The sequence below is a fragment of the Topomyia yanbarensis genome, chromosome 2 (assembly GCF_030247195.1).
Source record: "Topomyia yanbarensis strain Yona2022 chromosome 2, ASM3024719v1, whole genome shotgun sequence".
NCBI lineage: Eukaryota > Metazoa > Arthropoda > Insecta > Diptera > Culicidae > Topomyia > Topomyia yanbarensis.
In genome coordinates this window covers 403639993-403653573 of record NC_080671.1, presented here as the reverse complement: position 1 = coordinate 403653573, position 13581 = coordinate 403639993, and the positions used below count along the sequence as shown (strand labels likewise).

The window sequence follows — 13581 nt, the reverse complement described above, 5'->3', positions numbered from 1 at the left end:
TTTTCAATCGACTATATGATTAATGAGACTATTGAGAAGTAATAGTAAAACTCCAAAGTTTTTTTTTTCGTTTCGTTTCATTTCAAATGGTAGTGCGAAAATAGAAGCATTCAATTCGAGTTTTCGTGGTGCTCAAACAGAAGTATTTTCCGATTCTCAGGACATTTTTGGTATTAAATTGGTGCTTGAGAATGAAGTAAGGATACTGATGCCATTTTATGCGCATTTCATCGATTGGAGGCTGCGTAATTAATAGAATAGTGTGACACCTTCCCTAATGGGGCCAAAATTAGGTATATGGATACTGAATTTTTTTTTTCGTTGCATCGAAAATTATTTTGATTTCAGTTCAAACGCGAAATAGTGAATTTACGCCTTTTATTTTTTTATTCACTGCGCGTAACTCAAATAAATGTTTGAAATTCAGTATTATCCACAACTTCTACACAATAAAATGTAATACGACATAAACATATTGGAGAATGTATTTTACATTAGGTACTATAAATACACATTGAGAGACAGCGCTATAGAAAAAAAGATTCCGCCAACTAGCCCCACACTCTTTTCTCAAATGTTCGGTGGCGAGAAACTTTTGCCTCCTTATCCTTTCTTGACATGATGGTGCTCAAACCGCTTATTAATATTGTAATCGGTATAGGCAATTATAAACTGGTACATCAGAACTGAATAATCAATATTTTGCAGCAAATTATCCTTTCAGAGCTTGCGGACCGTTAATTAACCTCTCGTCTACATTCCAATCGAAAACCAATTTTTCACTTGAATTGATATTTATTTCGAAGACAAAAAAATACAATTTTCGTTAATCCGAAACGACGCATTCAATGACCCGTGAGTGCTTTTGTCACCAAAACTTCCGCTTCGACGATGCGGCTCCCGCCGCTCAAAGCGGACGTCCTGCTAGTCTCGCTGGGTTCGAATGATTCGCCCCGCATGGTGGAATCTCCCACACGCTCCGACGGGGTTTCCACCGACGAGATAAACCTCGTTTGATCTCGGCGAGGAATGACGAACAGCTTTGTGCGTGTTCGGTTGAGATCTGCCAATGGGTCAGTTTTTTCTGCCGGTCCCGACGATGTCACTGTTTCTGCTGTTTTCAATGGCGTTTCAGTCTTGCCTATAGTGACGGTTCTAACCATTTTCCGATTAACACCATCACACCCCTTCTTCGGTAGGGAGGATTTGAGCGCACCGATGGGGAAAAATTCCTGATCTTTGAAGCGCGCGGACCCACTTCCAAAGGCCACTTTCATATTGCGACCTCGCTTTCGGCGCCGCACTGGAATGTCGACGGTGTGCATCCGAAGAGTGGCTGCCTGCCGGTACGGGTTCCAGTAAGGGTTAAACGTAAGGTCTAACCTAGGCCGCTGTTGTTGACAGCTGTCGATGGGACGGGGTGGCAGCGGCGGTGGGGAGACACATGTTGACAACTGATAACGACCGGGCGGTGGACGGGGAAATGGTTCCGCGCAGTATGAGTGGCGAACGGATGTCAGCGCTGCAAGGGCTGCTTCGGGTGTTTTCAGTTGACGTTCTCGACGCTGGCTACGAACTACGCCCGTTGGGATGTCGAATATGCCTTTGAAGTAACAATTCGGGCCCGGTTCGGCAGGATTGCGCCAACAGAGGGTCGCCTGGGATAAGGCCAATCGACAGCCGGGTCGTTGCTTGTGTCTGTCACCTGGAGGGCAGATATTTTGGTTGGAATGAAATTCCTTATTAAAAATTTTATTGCTTGCTAAATAAATTCAAAATTCAGATATCAGTGTCCAAATGTGATTTAAAATCTGGTTTTCTCAGTAATATGTTCAGTATCTACGTACTAGTGAGCAAATATTCAATCGAAATGGCACCTCCAAAAATTTACGAGAAAAACATATTCTACATTCCTACATGTAACAATCTGATCAATCGCCATTTTTCGGCTCGTTTGGTATTCAAACAATTCATTCGGTAGCTAATCCCTTTCACATAACTGCCCTCAATTTACCTGCCCGTATTTTCCCCACAAAGTATCGCTTCGGATGGGCTAGCTTGTTCATTTCGGCAGGAATTTTCCCTTCTTCGGTTTCGGTGTTTGCCAGTTTCCGCCGACTGCTGACCGATGTCTGCGTGAAGCGGTCTCCTGAGGAAAAAGGTAAAATATTATAAAAAAGACGCAAACAGGAAGAAACCGAAACCATCTCCGAAAATGGATCCAAATCAGCATCAGATCTGTATCCGGTGTGAGGGTAGGGTGTTTGGCCCCTTCATCGAATCCCGGTTTCGCACCAACGCACGTGAACAACATTCCGAAGCATTTTGTCGGATGATTAAATCGATTTGTTACAATCTCGAGCCGGGATAAGATGCTGGGGGTTCCGATGGAGCGGTTAAATTACCTGTGAAACATTGATAAGGTCCTTTGCAACCTGTTGATTTGATAGCTAAATCCGAGATATTACCACCTAATCGATACCTGCGAGATGATAGAAAAAAATTAAAGGATGTATGAAATCGTGGCAATTAAAGGTTTGTTCGATAATGGGCTGCGGGGGATCCAAGTATGTGATCACTAGTGATGGTATGGAAAATTTAATACCAATAAAGAAAACAATAAAAGTGAAAAGCGGAAAATTGAGAATGTTAGAATAAATATTCAACACAATAGGGGTCGGGCCACTCCGCAGGCAACCTTCATGGATGCGGAAACAGTTTTTACCGGGGGCGTTTGTATTAGGGTGGGTTTAAATTTACACTTTCACATAATACTACATGATACTTAGTCAAACTTTAAAGGAGACGCAATGAACCATATTAACCATAACCGTTCTACTTAAGCATAGAAAGTTATGATAGAACATGCGAAGAAGGTAGCTGAGAAAATTCAAGCTTTTGAATCACCCTTGTTTAAGTTGAAAAGGGTATTCGCATAGCTCCCCAACGGAGATGAACTGTAAAAAGAAGGATATATAAATTATGACCGGTTGATAGAAGCCAATAAAAATAAAAGGTAAATTTGATATCGAGTGAGGTTGATCTATTGGTTTATGGTACCCCTTTTTCCACTTAAGCATATGCTTAACTGATCTGGGTTGTTCTTTTGATCACTTTACATTGATTTATTTGCGTACATACCTGTTCGGGGGTAACATCCATTCCTTGTGACCATTTCGCAGTGATTTCGGGCAACGGTAGAAGGGAATGTGGTAAGTTGTTGGTTTGCCGATTTCTGTTTTGATGCTGGCATCAGCTTCAGCTGAAGGTTGAACGTAATCGAAATTTTAAACTTTGTCATGCTGCTAAGGTAATTTTCCTATTTAGTCATATTAGGCAGAGTGCCGCACTATTTAGGTACCTAATTGTTCGGTGCATAATCGGTCAAATGGTATCAATATTTGCACTTCGAGTTTAAGAGTCGGAACAATTTCACATTTACAAATCTTGTATGAGAAACGTGAAATGCACCATATTCGGGTGTAGGGGTAAGCATAGCGTGTAGTATATAAGCCGATTGCATTGTACGCAGCTTACATGGGTTCGATTCTCAACCCCACACATAGAGCTGGGGGGGGGGGGGGGGAGGGGAAGGAGGATGCAGCACCCAACTGCGTATTATACCTTCCTAGCGGACAACATATTCAAAGAATGTTCGATTGGAAATCAATGATCTAGACCTGCGCATCGATGTAATTTGGTAACCTTTCTAATAGATTTTTAGCTTCTGAAATATTATGATTGTAACGGTTTATATGGGAAATTTCAGTGTGACCTTACTGACCAGTCTGTAACTCCGGAATCGAAAGTCAGAATCAAATGAAATTCAATAGCAGTCTCTATCTACTGTATCTTTCAATTAAAATTAAGTTTGTAAAAATCGGTCAAGAATTCGCTGAGAAATAGGTGTGATCAGGGCCGGCGGAACACCTTTTTCCCGAGTGGGTAGTAAGATTCGGAGTTTTTTTTTGCCCGTACTGACGAAAGTTTAGATATGGCGTGTGTAAGAGAAAATTAAAATTCCCTGATAATATCTGTCCGCTATTTGGAAACACCCTTTGTTAACAAGGCTGTATGTCTGACTGCTCAGCGAAAATGTGTTTGTTGAATACAGATACTACAAATGTTCCGCAGCTAAGTACCAATTACTCCATTCTTTTAAATTTCGTTGCATTAATTTTCCGTTCCCTGCTATAAAACCTTCCTTTCGCGGGTACTGAAGCCCGCATGGTAGTGTTGACTCATGGGAAGGTAGCGGAGGTCGTTTTGAATATTTCTCCGATGGCAAAAATAATGCCGATAAGTCTCATTTTCGATGCTAATTATATCTAATACAACCTGCCCCTGGATGGTCTACTTCCGGACCAAAGACAAGCCATTTAACATCATCGATATATCGCGTGATCTAACTAAACAACACTCGGCCGTGTACGAAATAGTATTTTGTCTACGTACCCGCCCGGGAAGTAGAGATTGATGGTGTAGTCTCCGAGAAGGGCCTTAATTGCGAAATAGGGAAAATTCTGGTATGCAAGCGATTGCGTTCAGCAAAAATCGAAGAGTAACAGATAACTTATTTTCCATCAGCTTCATTTCAAGCCTTTCGCCGGATTTGTTCTTCTAAAATTTGTTCTTTTGAACGGGGCTCGTCTATTTGTTCGCCTTTTTGTACTGCGGGGCATGGACTGCTGTCGTTGCAAACAACGAGCCCATTGTAGAAATAATGCACGGTGTGGAAAATGTCACTTGTAAAATCCGAATCATGGGGTTGTCTTCATTCTGATAACCGATTTATCTTACTGTGTCATATTCGCGACAATTTCAATATGATCATCTTGAATACAATGAAACGAATGCCTACCAGCGCGGCCAAGCACGTTAGATTTATCGTTGTACTCTACCTCATTAGTGTGCTCATTGATCGAAAGAGCAAATCAATCCAAACAAAAGAAATTGCACTAGCTGCGTTCCTTGATATAGAAGGACCGTTTGACGATGCATCATACGATTCAATGAAAACGTCCATGGCAAAACGTGGCTTCGCAAATCTTGGAAGTTCCACGATTACAGTGAAGACCACAAAAGGGTGCTCACAAGGAGGAGTGCTGTCGCCTCTTCTGTGGTCTCTAGTGGTTGATGAACTTCTTACAAATCTGGAAGCACAAGGCTTCGAAATTATTGGATTTGCGGATGATGTAGTCATACTTGTTCGGGGAAAATTCGAAAATAGTATAACTAACCGCATGCAAAGTGCTCTAAATTATACGTTAGAATGGTGCAAACGAGAAGGGCTAAACATAAATCCTTCCAAAACAACCATTCACAAAGAAAAGAAAATATGCAATAAATGAGCTACGATTGGGAAATACTGTACTAAAACTTTCATCTGAAGTAAAATATCTAGGTATTACTCTTGATAAAAAGCTCAACTGGAGTTCACATTTACAGCAAACAATAAACAAGGCGACCAATGCCTTGCGGATAACTAAACAAACATTTGGAACTAAATGGGGATTGAGGCCAAAAATGATCACTGGATATATATGGCTACCGTGAGACCCAGAGCTACTTATGCAGCTTTGGTTTGGTGGCCGAAAATTAAGCAAAAAATCGTTCAAAACAAACTTGGAAAACTATAGCGTATTGCGACTGCAGTTATAACGGGTGCAAGGAGTAGCGCTCCAACCAAGGCCTTAGATGCACTGCTTAACCTACTTCCATTTAACCAAGTGGTGCAATTGGAAGCTGAAAAGGCTGCACTGAGGTTAAATCGGACTAAAAAATTCTTAAAAGGAAACCTTACAGAACATTTGAGTATCATAGGAAACTTTGCAATCAATCCTATTGTATTAACCCTTAAATGCGCAATGTTGTTTTAAAACAACATTGCGAAAACCATATTAAAATTATCAGAGTAACGTATTAATGCTGAGAGACAATTTTCAGAAAATTTGAAAAAAAATGCTTTGCGCCTTTAAGGGTTAACTAATGAAGACTGGAAGGAGAAAAGGTACATATTTGAAAAACCATTCAATATATTCGAAACAGAACGTATTGAATGGGAATCAGGAGGTCCTCAAGTTCTTTCAGGATCTATTCTTTTTTACACCGATGGTTCAAAAATGGGAAATAGAGTTGGAGCTGGAGTCACGGGCCCCGGGATAAACATCTCACTATCAATGGGAGCCTGGCCAACCGTATTTCAAGCTGAAATTCAGGCAATTGTGGAATGTGTTGCGACTTGCCTAAAAAGAAATTACAGACATACACAATTTTTTTATCTTCTCAGATAGCCAAGCAGCCCTTAATGCACTTAAATCCTTTACATGTAAATCCAAACTGGTTTGGGAATGCATTCAATCACTTCAACAACTTACTATGAAAAACAAAGTGAATATATTCTGGGTGTCCGGCCACAGTGGAGTTGAAGGAAATGAGAAGGCGGATCAACTCGCAAGGCTAGGCTCTTCAAAGCAATTCATTGGACCAGAGCCGTTCTGTGGTATATCTGGTTGTTCTCTGAAAGAAGAACTAAAAAATTGGCAGAGTAGTATGGTGGAATCCAACTGTAAAAACACCTCAGCAGCTGAACAGAGCAAACGATTCATAACACCAGATAATAAAGTAGCTCAAAAACTTCTCGGCTTATCTAAGAAGGATTTCAATACTTATACTGGGTTAATTACTGGACACTGTGGTAGTAATCATCACAAGAAGATAATTGGGAGGCTTCAAGATGACACTTATCGTTTTTGCAATAGTGATAGAGAATGTTCGAAACATTTATTGTGCAATTGTCCTGCACTATTCACAAAAAGGAACAAATTCTTCGAATTGGGACTAACTATACCATCGAGAATCTGTTCAATCTCTCCAAAAAAGGTAGTCGGTTTACCATTCCGTTATTGTCAGAGAGTGCTCAAAATTACACTCAGGTTTTTTTACGCGGGGGATACAGGCCGCGTAAATGAAAACCGCGTAAATTTCCAAATCCGCGTTAATGAAAACCGCGTAAATTTCAAAATCCGCGTAAATGAAAACCGCGTTAATTTCAAAATCCGCGTAAATGAAGACCACTTAAATTTAAGAATCCGCGATAAAGGGAACCTCGTTGATGGATACCGCGTAAATTCCAAAATCCGCGTAAATGAAAACCGCGTAAATTTCAAAAACCGCGTAAATGAAAACCGCGTAAATTTCAAAATCCGCGTAAATGAAAACCGCGTAAAAAAACCGCGTAAAAAATACCGCGTGAAAAAAAGCCGCGTAAAAAAACTTGAGTGTATATGCGAAAAGGTCCTATGAGGACTTTTTGAACATCGGATCGCCCAATATTTTTCGAATACACGCGACCTTAGAAACGCAAATAAAAAACTTGATGAAAACTGAAAAACGTGGTTATTGGCACCCGTTCGTCAACGGATTATCGAGAGAAACAATGTTTCGTCTGGCAGCTGGGCCCTACGCTGTGTACTCGATTCGGCCTTTGATCGGTATACATTGAACTAAGAATCCTTCATCGGCGACAACAGCATTCCACGTAGATTCACATTCAAATGATAGACGTTTCGCGATCAAAATATAATAATGTAAATAAACGTATACTTCAAATACACAAATTTATCTGACAGCAAAGATAATCGCGCTAAGCATTCTCCCCACAAAACTTATGGTTTTATAAGACTATGTCCACATCGTTACAGTTGCAAGAAGGCGCTTCGATCGATGAAGTATGGAAAGCATTCCTTATTTTCCTGGAGAAAATATAGACGTTCCTAGATTCATTATATTCAAATCGTTCCTGATTGCCTCATACAAATATTAGTTTGAGTTCTTTCGTATTATTCTATTCCGGGTAATAAGAAAAGCAGCACTTAGATTAGAATGGTAATGAGAAGGCGGACACTTAGGGATTAGAAGGTAATATTTGTGAAAGATCGCACAGCTTTAGCAAATTTTTTAGTATTTCTTGTCAGAGGACGCTCGAAAATTGGCAAATTTCGTGGGATAATGGAAGTTTAGGAATCCCAAAGCCATCAACCAACCTTGGTTAAAAAGAAAGGATGAAGGTCGTGACTTCCTTCGAGTGTCAATCATTATACGTTGAATGCGCATCTCCGGCGTATTGCGGTGGTGGAGAGTGTTATCTGCGTTTGCGATGACATTTATCGCTACATTAAACATGTTGTCGGGTCATGTGCCTAGTGTTCTACACACCAAAAAATCTGAATTGTACCGTTGAGGTAATTTGAAACTTGCCACAATTTAACAAACCGTGATTGACGAAATGACGAAATATAACCGTGTTTAGTTTAATTTTACATGAAAGATGTACTTTCCATGCACAGTGCCATAAAATTACACTCCTCCACATTTTAAACAAACGTCATATGTGGAGTAAAATTACGTGACTCGCAAAATTCAACAACATGTAAAATTAAAATCAAACGTAAAGCTATGTATTTTTTGATGGTATATGTTATGGTCACGAGACGTAGATTTACACGATTTTTTCTGTGTGTAGCGCCAGATCTCCGGTAAACAAATTCGTTCGACCTGGTTCTAGTCCGAGATGTACTGGCTATCCTCCAAATTTATGTATATCTTCTCTTTTGGTTGACTTGCTAAACAGCTACCTGCAAATGTGATTCAAAGAGTTCCCAGCGGATCCAAGGAGGCCAGTCGGCGATCCGGTTCATGATGTCCTGACAGTGTTCTTCCGTTTGCTACAAAGCTACAAGTTTAATTTCTTTTTATCCCTGTTATTGTTGTCCGCGCTCTCCTCGCTTTCTCTGCTCCTGATGTCGGAATCAACAATCTTTTGCATTCCTTATAAACTGATTGTCTAGCTATTGTTTCACCTTGTTCCAATGTTTAATCAAATGATTGGTCATGTTACAACATTACAAATTGTATATATTGTCCTTAAAAATATTTCTAACTGCATCCCATAGTCTGAATAAAATTGCATTAATATTGTTTTAATGATGTAGATGTGTCAAAATGTATTCCCATGAGCATAAATATAAAAAATAATTTCAAACAAATCCTAATTATTATCCCATATTCACAAAAATAAAAATAAATTGTAAAGCAAAGAAATTTGTATCTGAATAAAAATATGCAATTGTTTTACATCGAGGATTTCCAACGCAAGAATTTGGTGCGCAAGACACATACGTGGTTAGGGTTCGTCGCGGTGCGGATGTGGGCGGTAAATGGATTGTCCGCACCGCAACCGCAAGAAAATAATAAAACCGCACCGCTTACCGCAACCGCACTTTATTTACCGCACCGCACCGCGCGGTAATGCGGTAAATGCGGTAAAATTTTTATATTTTTAAAAATAGTGTTGAAAAATTGTACATTTGTGTAACCATATACCGTAAAACGGGGTATCCTTGATCACCGGGGTAAATTTGATCAAATGAGACTTTTTTCAGTAACGTACGATAAGATGATTCCTGCGAACAAAATTATCGAAACAAAATAGGAATAATATTCTCAACATGTTCAGCATCTACTAGCAACGATTATTTTGTCGCTTAATGTACTTTTTATGAACACAAATTCCAATTGAAAATGATACAACTTTCATGCATCGTTTCAATCTGTTCAAACAATTGCTTGTATATTAATTAAATCAACCAACTTCAACTGAAATGATCACTTTTTTAGAAACCGTAAATATTTTTGTCCAATAATTTATTTAAAAAATCCGAGATTTTATTGGTAACTATTTTATTTCGACTATTATTCTGAAAAATTTCGATAAAAATTGTCCAGGCAATTTTGTTTTCTTGCGAAACTACATATATCGGGCCATGAAATCACCTGCAGATATGCAATTTACACAACATTTGGAGCGTTATTTCTTATTTCGATACACATATTTGATGATCAAAGTTATCCCGAAAACAACGAATGAAAATTTACAACAAATTTATTTTATTTTTATAGTAAAACGAAATGAATTACCAAACAATTTAGACGTTTTCAATCTATGGATACCAGTGTACTTGTTTTAAAAATGCAAACAGTTACATCTACCTGATTTGAAGAAAGTTATTCGAAAAAATATAAAAAAATTATCAATTTTCCCCCCTTTACGGTAGCATACTTTTTGAGAAAGAGTCCAATAAAATTGACTGCAGAAAAATTCACATTGAATTTACACAGCAATCAATGAAAATAGAAATACGATGTTGATGAACGAATGATGGAATAATCATCCTAATTTGGACCCCTCCTTATTTTGGACGCTTTCATACATTTGTATCCTTTACTGCCAATTACTCCAAATTCGTTTGGCTTGATGAAGATAATTATATTCTTTGGGTTGTGTTTAAGTCCCAGCATAATTAGTTCATCTCTAATTCCTTTAAATTAGTCAAAATTCACAGTTGAAAAATTGATATCGAAAACGATTCATAGCTCCATGATTTCTAATAGAAATCGGGAGAAGTGACTTTTAAATTGGATTTAAGAGTAAAATTTTTTTTTCTAATGATTTTGTCTCTATTTGGATATTGCATTTCATGTATTTAAAATGGTTATTTTGTGAAGTTTTACTTAGAAGTATAAAATAACTAGTCCAAAATATGTCGTAAAAATAATAGCGTCAAAATATTTCGGACACAGCTAGATTTTCTTTTGTTATCGCAGTCTGTTTATCAATTTAGAATAATCAAAATTATCACTTTATCAATTTTGTTTTGCGGTGCGGTTGCGGTAAAAGCTTTTTCCCGCACCAAATCTGCGGGAAAAAGTGTCTCACCGCACCGCAAATTTTGCAGTGCGGGTGCGGTAAATACCGCGCAACCCTATGCGTGGTTAATCTTAGGTTTTGGTTTGTTCCAAGCTTTCGAGTGGGTAATTCCCCCTCGGTAATTTTCGAGTGGGTAGTACTACCCATACTACCCACGCATTCGGCCCTGAGTATGATGTTGGCTTAAGAACTTAGCGAGCTCCCCGGGGGTATCATCAACCGTCATAGGTGACCAATATGGGCAAAGTTACTTTGTTTCATCATTAGTTATCTAGACCCGCTAATCCAATAAATGTTGCACCCATTTTAATATCTACTACATTATTCGGATATCATGGTGTTACCAGGTTGATGTGTGCCACATTATCGAACCCGTAACTCCGGAACCGGAAGTTGGATCAACTGAAAAAGCTAATGGGAGTGGTCTACCTTTCATTTGAGACCAAGTTTATTTAAATCGGTTCAGGCATCTCTGAGAAACTCGTGTGAGTTTAAATGACGCACACACATACACATGAATGTCCTCTCGAAGTAATTCCCAACGGTTGTCCCCGGAAGAAGAGTATACGGAGATACAGGTGGATGAGATTTAGCCGGTAGGCTTGCTGGAGAAAGGGCTGCGGTAAGAATCCGACAGTACTACGGCCAAGTTGATAGTGGTCTCTTGAAGATTTCCCTTCGATAAAAAAACGCACACATACATACATACACACAATTTCCGATCTCAACGTACTGAATCGAATGGTATACGACACACGGCCCTCCGGATCTCGGGTAAAGCATCGGTTTTGAAGTGATTGCATAGTATATGAGAAAGGCAAAACTATTACACCACAAAGGCACTACAGCGAAGGTTATATTTGTATACCTACTGATTTTTTTCAGGAGGAGGTACATGAGGGATATATAGGGAAGGTCGCGGCTTGCCATCACATCCCCAACTGGAAAGAACGTTGATCTTTTTCGGGTCCGGAGGGAAACAAATAATTGAGACCTGGCACCACAATATTCGGCGCACGTCCAGACAATATGCTCGGTGTCGTGATAACCATCTTCTATTTTACCCAGAAAAAGGGGGAGCAACTTGTCAGTTTCTTCGAGCGGATTGCCTTAATTAAGCTGTCCGAAACCATGAAGTAATATTGTTGTTGTTGTTTATTAACGATACTTTACACCAAGAAGGCATGCATTGGTGTTGGGAGAAAATAGTTTTTGGCTGAACATTTTATAATGCAGTTATCGTTTCAATTGAAAGTATTATAAAGCTACAACATTCTAAAAAAGGTTTGTTTTTGAGCTTCAATTTTCCAACATTTTTCAGCTTTCCGGGATTCGGGAAATTAATTTTTCCCCGGAAAATCTCAGGATCCCGGGGATACAGAATAAAGATTAAAAAAAGTAATGGTGGAATGATTGGAATGAGGATACGTTAAACAAATTTTGCAATTTGAAAGATTCACGAGTTGGTCTAATTAAAAGTAGTCACGGTGTCCGATTCATACTAAAACAGATACTACCACAGTTTACGCCAACCGCTACATCTTTTATACCCCAGTATAAAATTGACATAAAAGTAAGCTAATTTAAAACGGAAGAGCTCCGTGCCCGAAAGCAACAGAATCAATCATTCCGGTTTTAAGTATCAATTACTTTGTTCTGACCTCTACATCACAGAGCAGACAAATCCAGCAACCGCAGTAATAATTGATGACACCGAATTTACGACGACGATTGGCAATTTTTATCTGGCTCACAGCAGATCAAGAAGCTGGCCAAAAGTCAGTCGAAGCTGGAAAAAAACAATAAAAAGTTATCGAGCCTGATGTTGCAGACAACACGGCTAGCTGCGCCAGTTCGGTAAATACATATCTATTGGCATTTGACTGCGGTCGATGGAAGATCCAACATCGTCGGCAACTCCTTCAACTTCACTCCAAAGTGGGTGAAAAAAATAACGTAAAATTTTAATCCGCTTTCTGATGCTCGTTTCCACTTCCATATCTATAATAGGTATATGTCGATGGAATAAAAAGAAAACATTAGGAAACAATCAAAGTTTGAAAATTGCACGTAGGCGGCGATGTACACGTGTCATGGCGGTAAAAATAACTTCACAGCCGATCTTTTGATATACGGAGTGTGAAATATCGCTCAGATGGAAGGGAGACAAATGTTGATTTGTTTCAGAACACGGCTCTGTGTGTTTGGCTTTGATCTAAAAATCAATACAAGACACGGGTAATGGTGATTTGGCAAATCTGAATTTTGAATGAAATGCAGTTAGTTCAGTTTAGAGACTTTATTGGTGTCTTTAATTTTCAAAAAAACAATTTTTGTTCGAATTAGTACTAATCAGTCAGAATTGTGCATACAAAAAATTAAAAAGTGCATTTATAAACTTAAGTCTCATCTCAATTCTTTTTTTTTTTCATTTACCAGTGAGCCAATTATTTTCGTTATTATTCCAAATTACCAGATCTCGACGTTTCATGACATTGGGAGTGCTGATAGGGAGTGCTGAATTGTGTGCATATTGTGGGCAGAGTCCACTTGACCTATTACCACGCTTCGCTACACTTTTGCAGAAATACTAAAAAGGAGCTTTGCTAAATCATTATGCTTTTTTGGCTCAGAAAGAGTTTGACTCTGATGAACCCAATATGGTGATATCTTTTACTGCTCCTTAAAACTATAGGCAGATGAAACTCCTTGTGAAAGGTTCAATTGTTCTTTTGAGAGACAACCAAATATACCAGCTCGAGGAAGATCTGACAGCTACTGGTCGTAGAAATTTGAGATCAATCAAGGAGTTT

General features: G+C 39.0%; 1 protein-coding gene across 2 annotated transcripts in view; it reads right to left on the bottom strand.

The window, feature by feature from the left end:
- Positions 1–831: 831 nt before the first annotated feature.
- Positions 832–13581, bottom strand: part of LOC131684966 (uncharacterized) — a 37646-nt gene continuing 24896 nt past the window's right edge. Inside the window, exons 4-7 of one of the 2 annotated variants that reach the window (XM_058968264.1) lie at positions 3142–3262; positions 2406–2482; positions 2015–2149; positions 832–1705 (exon numbers count right to left, since the gene is read on the bottom strand). In XM_058968264.1, coding sequence (XP_058824247.1) covers positions 846–1705; positions 2015–2149; positions 2406–2482; positions 3142–3262 — 1193 coding nt within the window. In that variant the 3' untranslated portion in view covers positions 832–845. The remainder of the gene's footprint in view (positions 1706–2014; positions 2150–2405; positions 2483–3141; positions 3263–13581) is intronic. The other variant, XM_058968265.1, reaches the window with a different exon arrangement.